The sequence below is a fragment of the Camelus dromedarius genome, chromosome 5 (genome assembly GCF_036321535.1).
Source record: "Camelus dromedarius isolate mCamDro1 chromosome 5, mCamDro1.pat, whole genome shotgun sequence".
NCBI lineage: Eukaryota > Metazoa > Chordata > Mammalia > Artiodactyla > Camelidae > Camelus > Camelus dromedarius.
Genome location: NC_087440.1, coordinates 85718697 through 85732575, shown reverse-complemented (window position 1 = coordinate 85732575; position 13879 = coordinate 85718697). Strand labels below are relative to the sequence as shown.

Genomic DNA, 13879 nt, shown 5'->3' with positions numbered 1-13879 from the left:
TTTGTTCTAATAGAGAAAACAGTTGACAAGTCAGCAAAGCATTATAACTTCAGGAGGTTAGAAGTACTAGACCAGAAAAAGATAAGCATGAAGAACTAATGCTCGCAGGAGGAACAGGCTGCTCTTTTAGCTGGAGGCTTGTCAGGTGGCTGTCCTGTGTGTCTCTGGGCTGACTGCCACTCCTGCAACCCGACATGGCTCAGTACCATTATCTTCATTTTATAGATGAGAAAACAGACGCTTAAAACAGACAAAGGTCTCTCCAGGATCACACAGCTACCAAGCGCACAGCTAGAGTTTGATCCCAGCTCTCTGTGGTTCCAAAGTTCAGGCTGTTACATCCCTTACAACGTATGGCTGAAACGGAGATCCGCTTTGGTGCAGCTCAGAAGAGCCAGACTGGGTCCTCCCCAGGCTGCGGCTTTCATTCCAGTCCCTGCCTGTGCATGTGTTTCACATCTGTTTCTGGACCATGGATTTTCCCAGGGTGCTTTAGATGCAGGCATTCCGTGGGCTGGAATGTCAGTTCTGCCACTCAAAGCTGTGTGACCTTGAGCTGCTTACTTAACATCTCTGACGCATATTGGAATGAGATAGCATCTGTCAAATGGAAATATGGCCCACATTTCAGAGTTATGTGAAGTCTGAGTAGATACGGAAAGTACCTACTCCTATGCTTGGCACAACAGTTGATGCTTAGAAAATGGTGATGATTGTTATTATTTTGTAATTTAATCTTCATGTAGTCCATTACTGAACTCTGAAATACTAGGCACTAGATCTTTTCTTAGCCCTGAGGTCTCAAGCTGTAGGGAGAGTTTGAAATCAGCTAAAACTTAAGATACTTGTGTGAGTCAAGGTCATGGCCAGGATTCAACAAATCTGACCCTTGGATATTCCCAGGGCTGCAGTCAGAGACAGGGGCTGGGGAAAGAGAGGTTGAACAAAATATGATACCTGGACAAACTCATCCTGACCCAAAAATCACAGTGCATCACCACGGAACAGTCCATTCACATCCCTCGGGGACTGATTACACATGAGCCATCCCAGCTAATCTAGACACCCACTGAATTATTGCCTAACAGTTCAGCTGCGTTTAGTTTGTTTCAATAAACATTCGTTAAGCCCTGGCCACGTACCAGACCTTGTGCCCGGTTTTATGGCCTGACATATGGTTTATTTGCATAAATGCACCATACGTCTTTGAAAAGAAGGTGTCTTGTGCCGTGAAAGCATTGACAGTCTTTAAATATCAGTTAAGTTGAGTTGGTTAATATGCTGCTCTAATATTCTATAGACATATTGATTTTTTTTTCTGCTTTTCCTATCAGTGGGTTTGAGGAAAAAATGTCAAAAATCTCCAACTCATGATTGCGGGTTTATGTCTCTTCTAAGTTCTGTCATTTTTTACTTTGTGTCTGTTGAAGGCGTGCCACACATGCTCACACGGCTAGGACTGTTGACTTTTCCTGATGATGTCATCTCTTTTTAATGCCATTTCTCCCTTTGTCTTGAAGTGTACTTTGTTGGATGGGAATATAGCTTTATTGGCTTTCTTATGATTAGCATTTGTATGAGCTATCTTTTTCCATCTTTCTCCTTTATGTGTACGTGTGCTTAGATTTAAAGCATGTCTCTTGTAAATAGTATACAGTTGGGTCTTATTTTTTATCCATTCTGACAAGAATTAGTGTGTCATTTTATGAATGTATTTTTTTGACCATCTATATAGATGTAATCTACCACTGATTATTGTTTCCCATTGGTCCTTTTGGTTCTATGCACCTGTGTCCTTCCTTTCTAACTTTTTTTGGATTTCTCAATTATTTTTTTGTTTCCACTTTATCTCTGTTAGCTTTTTAGCCACATCTTCTCATTTTATCTTTTTAGTAGTTTTCCTCTGGATTGTAACAGTCATCTTGAACATATCTCAACCTACCTTGAATTACTATTATACAACTTTTACATAAAACATGTTTATTTATTTTTATATATGCAACTATTTAATTACACTCACCATGTCTCCATTCTTTTGGGCTGATATTGTCATTTACTTTGCTTCTTTATATGTTTTAATCCCCAATGCTTTGTTATTATTTTTACTTTAAACAGGAGACTTTTTGAGAAAACTTTTTAAACAGTCTTCTATATTGACCACACATTTACCATTTCCAGTACTTTTCATTCCCCGCTTCAGACCCAGGCTTCTGTCTGTAATCATTTTCTTTCATCCTGAAGAACGACCTTTGTATTTCTTGTAGTGTTGGTTAAATAGTTACTTTAGAGTCTTTATTTGCTAGTCAGAACCCTGGGTCATATTTGGATCTACTTCTAATGACTATTGTTTCTCTCGATTCTGAGTCTGTTCCCTTCTTCGTGTCTTAACATTTTTTACTTTATGCCAGATCTGATGTATAAAAGTAACAGGAGAGTGGAGGTAGATGACATTTTCCCCCAGAGAATGTAGCCCTTTCCCAAACAAGGACCTGCGATGAGGAGCTGATCATTTTGCCCTTCTCGGGGGGTTGATACGGACTCCATTGCAGTTTTATTTAATTTCAGCCCTCTGGCTTCAAATAATGTTAGAACGAGGTCAACCACTCTGCCCAGCAGTGCACTGGGAGCCACTCACTGCAGTACCACCAGGATGATTCTCTGCTTTCAACCTGGCTCTCAGCGGTGTGTTACTGAGCAAAAGTCCCTTATGGGAGAATTAGCACATGAGGGGAGTTGGTTTTGCATTTGGGGCCCTTCCAGATTCAGTCTCTCACACCAGCCCACACAACAAATAAAGATTTAGCTGGTCTTTCTTGATCTCAGTCGGGTTCGTCTCCTGTCCACACTCAGACTAGGCAGTGACCCACCGGTATGACGTCACTGACGATCTCTGTTCACTTAGGAAGGGCTCATCCTTCTCCAGAGTTCAGTTCATTGAGATGTCTTTGCATCCATAGCTCTAGAAAACATATTCTTTTTAACTTATCTGGTGTTTTCACATTTCAGCAGAAACAAGGGTCATTTGCCCATTGACACCCTAATCAGAACCCTTCCATTAGCTCTGAGGTGCTTTCTCTGCTTTGGTTTTTGTTTTTTGAGTGGAGATGATATGTTGCACTGAGATGTTCTGCTGATTTCACATTGCCCTGTGCTTCCTTGCAGGAGGATTTTGTGGATTCAGAACAAGAAGCCCCCATTGAATCCACCTTTGTTCGCATCAAAGAAACCCCTTCCGAACAGGAGAGCACCATCTTCCTTCTGCCTGAGAATGGGGAACGTGCCTACACCGTCAACCATGAAACCAGCCACCCACCACCCTCCAAAGTCTTCGTCTGCGACAAGCCTGAGAGTGTGAAGGAACACTGCCTGGGCGGTGTTTCCAGCCAGGAGCTGTCAGACAGCTCCACCGAGATCATGCAGCAGATCATCGACCAGGTTCTCCAGGGGGTGCCGGGGAAGACCAACGACACCAGTGAGCCGCCTCCAGAAACTTCCATCTTATCATCCAGAAAGGACAACCGGAGGTCCAACTCTCTGCCAATCAAGAAAACTGTGCACTTCGAGGCTGACATCTACAAGGATGCCTCCTGCAGTGAGGACCCTTCCTACAGGCAAGACTTTCGCTTCGAAGGGAGCCCAAGAGGAACAAAGGAGTTGTCCAAGCAGGATGGACATGTCTCGGCAGTGGAGGTTGCTGAAGAAACACCAAAACAGGAAGCCCCAAAGGTCCTGGAAGCCGCCTCCAACAAGGCTCCTGGCGATGTGTCTTTGGTGGATGCGAAGGTCAATCATTCTCAGGCATTCCAGACCTCTCCCTCCTGGGATGGGGCGTCAGAGAGGGCAGGCAGCCCCGAGGAAGAAAGTCGGCCCCTCTCACCCCTTGGAGATAATACCGTCATGGCTGAATCCTTGGAGATCAAGGTTAAACTGCTGACTGTAGAAGCTATGGATAAAGAGGACTATTTCGAGGGCATCCCATTAAAAGCCTCTAAGTTTAACAGCAACCTCACAGATTTTGCCTCCACCAGCCAGGCCTTCAACGAGGTTCCTTTGCCTCATGAGAACAAACCTGCCGAAGATGGGGTATTGGAGGATCATTTGGAGAAACTGGGTAAGAGGAGGGGTAAATCTGCCCACAAAAAGATGGATTCGGAAGAGCCTCCGGTGATGCCCAACCAGCACGCACCTCCCAAGGACCCTGGAGCAGAGGACCAAGGCTGTTCTTCGGCCCCCGAGGAGGCAGCTGTGGATAAAAAGCCAGAAGTGTATGAAAAGGCCAAGCGAAAGTCTCCACATCGCCATCAAGGGGAGGAGGAAGGGGACCCCAACAACGCACAGGGGCTGGGGGGAGAATTACCCTCCAGCCCGCCCAGCAGCAACGTCAGCTTGGAGACCCTCCAGAGCCCCAGTGAGGAAGGCCTGGATTTCAGGCTGTCGCCGCCGCTCTCCAAGATCTCCGTCATCCCCCACGACCTCTTCTATTACCCACATTACGAGGTCCCCCTGGCGGCGGTTTTGGAGGCTTATGCCGAAGGTTCAGAGGATTTGAAAAATGAAGACATGGACCTCGAAGAATCAGAGGGCTACCTGCCGGACCTGGGGTCCAGGGAGGAGGGGGCCGACGAGGCTGAGGGCTCCCAGAGCAGCTGCAGCTTCCTGGGGCTGCGTGAGGACCTCTCCTGGGCCAGCATCACGGAGGATGCCAGACCAGCCTCTGAACCCGCTCCCCCAGCCCCGCGAGGGGACCACCAGCAGAGTGAGGCTGAAGAGAGTGCCCCGGGGGAGAGCCATCAGGTACTGGATTGTGGGTTTGGGAACCCTGGGCCTGCATGGGGAGTTCTGTATGTCTCTGATTCATGAAATAGAGAAAGGAAACCTCCCCCACAGACCTTCTGGGTCCAGAATATCAAGTTACACTCGCTCAGGCTCAGGCAAGGGTAGGGTTAGCAACCTGGACGCCTCACTGGCCTCCCCCTAGTCCCAGCCAGGCCCACAGGCTTCCAGGAGGCTCAGATGAGGTCATGTCTCAGGGTCCAGCAGAGCAGCAGCAGGAATCATTCTAAATCGTACTCACGGCTCCACACTGCGTGCACTCAGTGAGCCGTAGTGCCCCTTCCTCGCCTGGGAAGGCCAAGCCAGGCCTCGCCTTGTACTCCGGCCTTGATTTTTAAATGCACTATTGTTTGGCTCCCATGTGTAGAAGTGGGTGGTGTAAACAGCACAAGGGGGACTCGCATTCTGAGCTGGAGCAGTGAGGCACACAGTCCTCTGCCACCTCGTGTCGCCGTTTCATCCGGCCCAGCAGCTCAAGAGGGGCCACCAGAGGGAGCAGCGAGAGGGTGCGGGGCTCCCTGACCCGATGCCCCTTTGGGTCCCCCTTCCTGCGCCCCCTCTAGCCAAGCCCGCCTCCTCTCTGCCTCCCAGACGCTCCTCCGCAGCTCCTCTGCCTCTAGGCTTTTCTCTTGCTGTTCCCTGCTCTGGACACCCTTCCCTGCACTTCACTTGGCAAACACTTATTTCCCTTCAAAGCCTGATGCCAACGGCGCCCCCTCCCAGGAGGCTGCCCAGCCCCTCTCCACAGGCAGAGAGGTCACTCTCATCTAGAACAGTAGCATTTTGGACATTAACACCCTGGTTTCGTGGGCTGTGATTTACTCTCCCAGGAAAGAGTATTTGTGTATGAATCTCTGGGCTCCAGAGGTCAGCCTGACGGGGCCTTCAAAGGGGGAGACAAGGGGTGCTGCTTGAGGGCTTGGGGTCCAAGGTGAGGGCAGGTGGATGAAACCCCCGGGGTGAAAGGCCACGCTCGGGCTCAGGGCAGTGGAGAGTCAGGGCCCAAGGGTGCTCAGAGGAGTGAGAAAGCCTGGCCCTGGGGAAGCTGCAGGAGAAGGGGAACCTGAGTGGCCTTAAGAGACCTTTAGGATTTAGATGGGCCAGAAATGGTAGCCCCATGTACAGGTTTGCCAACTCCAGACAGCGGGGAGTAGCCACTGGGGCACTGGGAGGAGCAGGGTTCTCCGGCACTAAGCCTTGGAGATGTGGCGGGATGGGTGGTTTGGGGCTGAGCACCTGCTCTGTGTCCATCTTTGGAGGGAGAAGAGGGCTGGATGGTGCCCATGACCCGCCTGCCACCTTACCCCCTGCCCTGGGGAGAGGAACCCAGCCCTCCCCCCACCCCTCCCACCTGCTCTCTGCTGACTTGTCAGAGCAGGCTCGTCCTGTAGGAGACCCCAAGATCCAGCGGTGTGAGAAGTGTCCCTCAGTGACATCGCATCTCAGGGTCCCCAGGTTGGGGGATGACAACAGCAACTGGGGCGATTCTCTGGATTGTTACAGGCCAAAAACACTCTTTTAGGACTAAAGAAAGGGGACTGGGTGGGTGGTGGGAAGAAAGCCTGTGTCGCCTTACCCCTCTGCATTACTCAAAATGGCCAATGAGTGGCTAAGTTCGCCTCCCGCAGTGATGGATGGTGACCTGTGGGATGCAGACGAGACATTACATTCTCTTCTGCTTTCCTTCCAGAGGCAGGCTGTGCACCTGTGTGTGCCGGCATGTGGACAGGTGACGGGGGTGGAAAGAGCCCAGGGTTGGGGATGGCATCAGGAGACCTAGGTTTGAATCCATCTTACATGGAGCCGGGGGTGGAGAGAGCTTGCATTTCTTGGTACCTCTGCCCACGTCTCTCAGCTCTGATCTGCTTCCTCCATCTCTCTCCTGTCCAGTGAGCAAGTGCCCAGGGCTGCCAGGCACACCTTGCAGTTTGCCCCCGAGTGCAGCCCTGGCCCTGACCCCTGTGAGCCAGCAGGACGGGGGGTCACAGCCGGGATGGCGGGTGAGGTCTGTGAGTCTTGCCGCCTGATGGACAAAGTGACGTGGGACAGCATGTCTCCGATGCCTGGCCCTCCTTCAAAAAGAAATGAAAAAACTGTTTTCTAAAGGGACTAGCAAATGGCAAGTTCTTCTAGTCTTTAAAAAAATTAGTTCTCTCCTCCTCTCACCTTTTAGAAAAGGTAGCAGTTGCCCGTTGATGCTGGAGGAGGAACTGGCTTTTCGGATTGCTGGGGGCGGTTTTAATTTCTGCAGGGAGCTTTGTTCTCCCAGGCTGCATGGGCCTGGCCACTGAAGTCTTCTTCAAACACCTGTTGAGCAGGTTTTTCCAGCCCCTGTAGGAATTCTTGAGAGGTGCCCCAGCAATTCCCAAGCTGCTGCTGCTTTTTTTTTTAAGTGCCGCCTCTGTCTTCTTCTTTTTTTTTTTTTTTTTAACTGATTTTACGCCGGCACATTGCTGGTAGGCTTTAGAGTGCCTTGTGGGGCCAGTGGCCAAAGAATCTTCCTTATCAAACAAATGCTACAGATGTTGCACTAGGATCCACCTTCAGCCAAATGCAGTGAAGATGTCATCTCTCCAAACGCGGGGACCTCCAAGATTCATTCCTCTGTTTAAGTGGGTGATGGTTTTGTGAAGGGGCCAACCATTGCCCACTGCAAGGCACATCCTTTATAGGAAACACTGTGGTATAGTGGGAAGAGGTTGGTCATTATTATACCCATTTGACAGACAAGGAAACTGAGGATCAGAGAGATGAAGGCAGTTGCTCAAGGTAAGATAGATGACTTAGCCGGGATTTGAAACCAGGTCTTAAGGACTGTAAAACCCATGCTGTTTTCACTCCCTCCGTCTGGAGTGAAACTCTGCATTTGAAACTCTGCAGAGGGAGCAGTGGTTCAAACTGGCTTGTCTTCCCTGTGGGCTGTACTGGAAAGAACCCATGGGAGAGGCAGGATTGGAAGGGGCACCCTAGCTGGGTCTGGGGGTCAAGGTGGAGCGGAGCACAACTGGAAGGTGTCACTCAGCATCAGCATAAAATGCTGACTTGTATTTGGTTGTCTTGTCCTTAAGTCCCAGGAATTCCCCAAGTCGGAAAACTTAGCAAACCCTTTAGAAGCAAAGGTAATGGAAGAATCGATCAGCAGTAAAAAAAAGGAGAAAAGGAAACATGTGGACCACGTAGAAAGTTCGATATTTATAGCGCCCGGAACTGTTCAGTCCTCAGATGACCTCGAAGAAGACACTGGCGACCACAAAGTCCCCTCCAGGTATTTTATTAACATCTTCTCACCCCTGGAGCCTGAGCTGGGGTCCTACCCTTATGAACTCATTCTCCTTTCAGGTTCTGATGTCATGGGGGGAGGGACACAGGGGCGGGGCTGGACGGCAGAGGAAACACAGATTCAGACAAAGTCCTCATCCTCCACTCCTGGGCTCCCCCGTCAAAGTTACCACTATCAGACCTGCTCATAGGAAGGACCTGAACTCTGCCTCCTCCCCTCACTCCGCATAGCTTTGGGTGGAAACTAGCAGTGACAGAGAGATGGCCGAACCGTAGGTAGGGGTTGGGTATGAGGAATAACAGACTTGGAGACTGCCGGCCGCCCTGATAGCCGCCAGTCGGGCTGGGTAGAGACTGAACTTAGCCGTTTATAAGCACCTTAGAGAACTGGAAGGGATGCGCTGCCTGTGGGCTGAAGGGACTGCTTATCCTCATCACGTGAAAGCTGGACGTTAATATGACAGCTCCACCCACGAGTTTGGGTGCAGGGAAGTAAGGATGGTTGATTTGCTCCGGGGGAGGGGGAAGCAGACATGTAATGAGCTTTAACTGGTAGGAAGCTTGTAGCTCACATCTGCTCTGTCACTGCAAGGCCACCGGATGATCCAGATTTGTCCCAGGGAGAATATTTAACTGCTGAATGTCAGAAGACCCCGGTAGCTCTCCATTATCACTCACCATCACGACAGTCACCATTTACCAGCCCTTATGTGTCAGGCGTTTCTCATACATTTCTTCTCCCCTCACCACCAACAGAGGCACTGGGAATTGAACCCGGGACCTCGTGCACACAAAGCACGTGCTCTGCCACTGCGCTATACCTGTCACCCACCCATACATTTCTTCATTAATCCTCGTGGGCACATGTGAGCAGGGAGGTGGAATTGTGCATCGCTACAGCCGACAAGGAAGGACAGACGGCGCCTCCCAGCTTAGGAGATGGCAGTTCTGGGGTCTTGGACTCTGACCTGTGAGATTCCACGGTCCATGTTCTTTCTGTTACCCCTCAGTGCCTGTGCTGGGTGAGCCACGCTGGCTGCGAAGGGAGGTTATTGAGATGAGCACTGGGGGAGTGACTAGGGAGATGCACCTACAGGGAGAGCCAGAGGAGGGGCTGGCCGATGCCCTCCTCCCCACCTCCTTCCTGCTCCTCACCTCCCCTCTGCTTGGTTCCCAGGCTGGGATGTGGGGGAAGAAGGGAGAGCAGATGGAAGCCTGGGGGAGGAAGTGTGAGACACAGCGGAAAACTGCCGCCAACTTAGCCGTGACTCCCAGAGTCCCTCTCGCTGCCCCTGGCCTGACTGTCCAGCAGACATCTGCCTTATTTGCAACTGGACTCCGCTCTAAGCACCATCACCTACTCCACCAAACTTGGGAGGGGCTGTTGGTCAGTTGTCAGACCGCCCCACTTCTCCCTCAGCAGCTCAATTCTCAGCAGTCTTTGAGGGGCCACTGTGTGATGGGGGCCACTAGACTTGGAGCTTTCGGAGGAGGGCAGCCCAGCTCCATCCTCCAGGGGCTCACGGCCAGAGGGAGAGGAGACGCGCCCCATCTGTTCTGCTGGGATGGAGTGGACACCATAGGTGTGTTAGGAGGCAAGGAGGGACTTCACGTTGAGACCTCAGATGCAGGTGGAGATAGTCCGGGGCAGCCTGGGGGGCTGAGACATCGTTTGGATTCAGCATTGAGGGAGGAGTAGGCTTTGGATTTGGGAAAGGGAGAGACAAGACTTTCTAGGTGGAAGAATAAGCCTGAGGAACAGTTGGCACGTAGCAGTCACCTTGGTAGATATTTGTCGAATGTTGGGGGTGGAGGGGAGAAGGAACGAGGGGGCATTGGAAGAAAGCAAGCATCTTGGATTCGCACCATCAGAAGGACCCAGTGAACATGACTGCATGGGGGATGGATATTGAAAAGTAAACCGTTATTTCAGTGTCTGTGTCAACACAGAGGTTTTACTCTCATCTCTCCAAGGAGAGTCCGCACAGAGCAGGCAGCAGTCATGACCCCCCCAGCTCCCCGTCCCTGTCTCACTCCAGACAAAACTGGAACTATTATGAAGCATCTTAGCTGCCGTGGAAGCCTCCCACCAAACATCAGCAGCTAGTGGGGGGCGGGGCAGTCATGCACATGGACGAACGCAGAGCCCGGAGCCCCTCCTGTGTGCGGGGCATCTCGCCTGCTCCCCTCTTTTACGCTCGAAACTGAGTTCAGAGAGACTGATACCTGGCCGAGGCCGTGGAATGGGACAGAGCCTGGAGGAAACTGTCATGACTGTCCCTGTACCAGGCACATCCACATCCAACACCTCGTTCTGCTGAGCAGCAGGACAGGGCCACTCTGACCTATACTGCACTGTTATCCCCACCAGCTCCATAAAGTAGGAGGGCTGGGAATGATGTCCCATTTCACAGAGGAGGCAAACTGATCCAAAATGTAAATATTTGGCTGAGGTTGCCAGTTAATCAGTCAGGAGCCAAGATAACAGCCAGGCCTCTGGCTGGGTATCTTTTTGCCTCAGCCCTGAGCAAGCCAGGTTTCTTAGAAGATCAGAGATCCATTCCACGTCAGCCTCAAAGATATAGTCAAAAAATTAGCCTCCTCGTGTGTGAAAGGAAAAGAGCTGGTTCCCCCAAGAGCTGGACTGTCAGCAGCACTGTGCAGAGCAGGGAGCACTGCAGAGGGAGTCCACACCCTGGGTCTCGGCCGGGGTCTGGCTTTAGCTTGCAGAGGACATCTGGTGAGTCCCAAGGCTTCAGGATGCTTGGAAAAAGAGATTCTTTCCTGCCCCCGAATCCTGTGATTGTTAAAAATATGTGGTCTGCATGCTATTTAAAATTCTTTCTCACTGTTTTTGTTTTTTTCTTGTGTTCCGGGACTCAGTGTGTCTCATTAATATCATCCTATTTGTAAGCACATCCAGCTTGAGTGGGCGTATTGGGTAAAATGTCTCATTTCCATCACTAGGTCTGAAATCATAGCTTGCCTACTTCCACAGGTGGCAGCTTCAGGATGGGGACAGTGAGGAGCTCTTGGTGGCACCAAATCAAAACATGTGTTTATTTTTCAGGACAAGTCACAGTGACTCCAGCATTTACATTCGACGACATACTGATAGATCTTTGGAATCGGTTAGTATGTGAATTTCTTCTTCTTTCTGCCCCTGCTAATCAGTTCCTTTCCATCCTTCCTCCTCCCCAGCCCAGAGCTTTGACATTACTGATGTGCAACAGCTATGCTTTTGGATAGAAGACAAGCAAATTGAAACCTTGTCATTAAGCACAGTCCACTCGGATGTCCAGTCTGGGCAGTAGGGGTTGTAAATAAAGTGATGATTTTAAAGCCCGAAGGCCTCTTTGTCATAATAAACGCATCCAAGACCCCCACTACCCCCACACACACACCCAGAAAGATCACGTTCAGAGATGGATGTGCAGTATCAGCAGAGGGTTCGCTATGTCTTCACAGCCACTGAGCTCTGGGTGTGCTGGGACCCAGAGCCCCAGACTCCACCTTCCCCGTTCGGGTTGGGGGTGGGGCGGGGCCTCTTCCGTTCACCAGTGGGGATAATGTAGACTCTTTGTTTCATAGTTTTATTTTGTAACTAGATGTTTGCAGTACTGAGAAAAGCATGGCATGCTCGGCTTTGTATGTTTAAAATTGTTCTATTTTCTGTTACAGAGATTTCATCTTTACTAATTGGGTTGCGGGGGTTTTGTTTATAAATTTCACTGTAGGATCATTTTAGCTATGTTCAGTTGAGGAACGCAGCAGATCTGGACGACAGAAGAAACCGAATGTTAACCAGGTTGGTGGCTGTCCTCTGTGCTTTGTGGGGTTCAAATTTTTTTTTGGCTTTTTAATTATGCAGCCTACCTTTTGGGGGTGGCTACTCTCCAACTCCATTTTGTTGATAACAATACTCATGGTCTGGGGTCAGGCAAGAAAAACACCTGTTCCAGAGAAAATGAATATAACTTGAATATGAGTGGGAGGGAGAAGTAGATACTAACATCCATGAGCCCTGAGCACAATTCAGAAAGTGACTCAGTTTTACTTGAAAAACAAGGTAACCACAAATCAAAAGCATACGAGAGAGTCACAAAAACCAAAAAGAAACCAAGCTAATACAAAAGGAAATTATCAAACCAGAAAAATACCATATCATTTATATGTGGAATCTTTAAAAAAAAAATCAAACAAACTTATTTTTACAAAACAGAAACAGACTCTTATAGAAAACAAACTCACCGTTCCCGGAGGTGGGGGAAGGGGTGGTAGGAAGGGATAAATTGGGAGTTTGAGATTTGCAGATACTAATATGTATAAAATAAATAAACAAGTTCATACTGTATAGCACAGGGAACTATATTCAATATCTTGTAGTAACCTATGGTGAAAAAGAATATGAAAATGAATATATGTATGTTCGTGTATGACTGAAGCATTATGCTGTACACCAGAAATTGATACAACATTGTAAACTGGCTATTCTTCAATAGAAATATATATTTAAGAGTTAAAAAAGGAAAAAGAAAATGACTAAGTTTAAAAGCAGGTCTGGGTCATGAGCCTCTGGCTGCATTTAGATAGCACAGAGGCATGCTGGCTGGTTATCTGAGGTAGAACCAGGAGGAGGAAGCAGTGATGGGGTATTGTGTGTTCTCAGTGCTGTAGTCCCTGACAACTGTGTTCATTCTATGTCGCCACTGCAGGTACAATACTCAGAAGCTCACTGAGCTGATTTTACAGTTTTATGGCATCAGAGCAGACATGAAGAGGGAATGCAAACATGCCAGGATGTCTATGAAAGTATTCCTTACTGTCAGAAAACTAGATGGCATAGACTAATAGTGCTGCATTGCCGTAATACTGCCCGTTTAGAACCTAGGCAGGCAGAGAAATCTAAAACTTGGACAATTCTGAGATGCCCCTGTCCCTGTTAATGTTATTGAATTACTTGATATTATTAATTTTTAAAAAAATATTTGCCACAGATTTGAATTGACTTGGAAGGACTTAGATTATTGGAAGGGAAGACTCTGTCTGAAAATTGCCTAACCCCCTAGAGTGTAATCCTTAGAAGTCCACTGCTCTGGCTCCTAAAAACAGAGGCAAGACTCGTTTCCCTCCCCTACCATAAAATGGAAATATTAATTCATGGTCTCCACTGGGCTTGAAGTGCTCATAGGAAAATAGTACGTTCAGCTTTTATGAGACAGTCTTTGAAAACTGAACCTGCAAGGTTGAGAAATATAGTCGTGTTTTCCATGTTTGGGGGCACTTACTACCTTGGCAATAAAAAAATGTAGTTTAAATTTTCTCTAAAACCAGTTTTGAGAAAGAGAAAGAAATTCTGTCCTTTCTCTATCATCTGCATGGCGATCACGCAGTTTCTAGACCAAGGCAAATGTTTCATCCCTTCTTGGCCCGGCCTCTCACTGTGTCAGGAGATGCTTCAGGGATGTGGTGGTTTTTGCTTCTCATAATCTCCATCTGGGATGGGAATCACCATCCCATGCCCTAGATGACCCTGAGAAGCTTACACTCTAGGCTTCTATAAATGCAGCTGCCAGCAGAGGCCCCCAACCCTGATTCCAATCAGATTATGGCCCCTGGCCCTTTCCTGTCGCCACCATGCACCACCCTTCTGGGCTTTCTCCACCAGGCAAAAAGTAAAATGTCACTTTAGCACTACCTTCTGTAAAATAAAAGAAGAAAGATGCATCTGATCAAAATCAAATCTGGTAATTATTTTTAAGGTTAT

At 48.8% G+C, this 13879-nt stretch overlaps 1 protein-coding gene across 4 annotated transcripts in view; it reads left to right on the top strand.

The window, feature by feature from the left end:
- CLMN (calmin) overlaps positions 1-13879 on the top strand; it is a 113051-nt gene that overhangs the window by 89083 nt on the left and 10089 nt on the right. For 2 of the 4 annotated variants that reach the window (XM_031454266.2, XM_064486228.1), the window contains exons 9-13: positions 3163-4794; positions 7902-8098; positions 11183-11243; positions 11850-11920; positions 12828-12924. In XM_031454266.2, the coding sequence (XP_031310126.2) occupies positions 3163-4794; positions 7902-8098; positions 11183-11243; positions 11850-11920; positions 12828-12924 (2058 nt within the window). Of the gene's footprint in view, positions 1-3162; positions 4795-7901; positions 8099-11182; positions 11244-11849; positions 11921-12827; positions 13860-13879 lie in introns of all 4 variants that reach the window. The other 2 variants (XR_010381067.1, XM_031454268.2) reach the window with 2 other exon arrangements.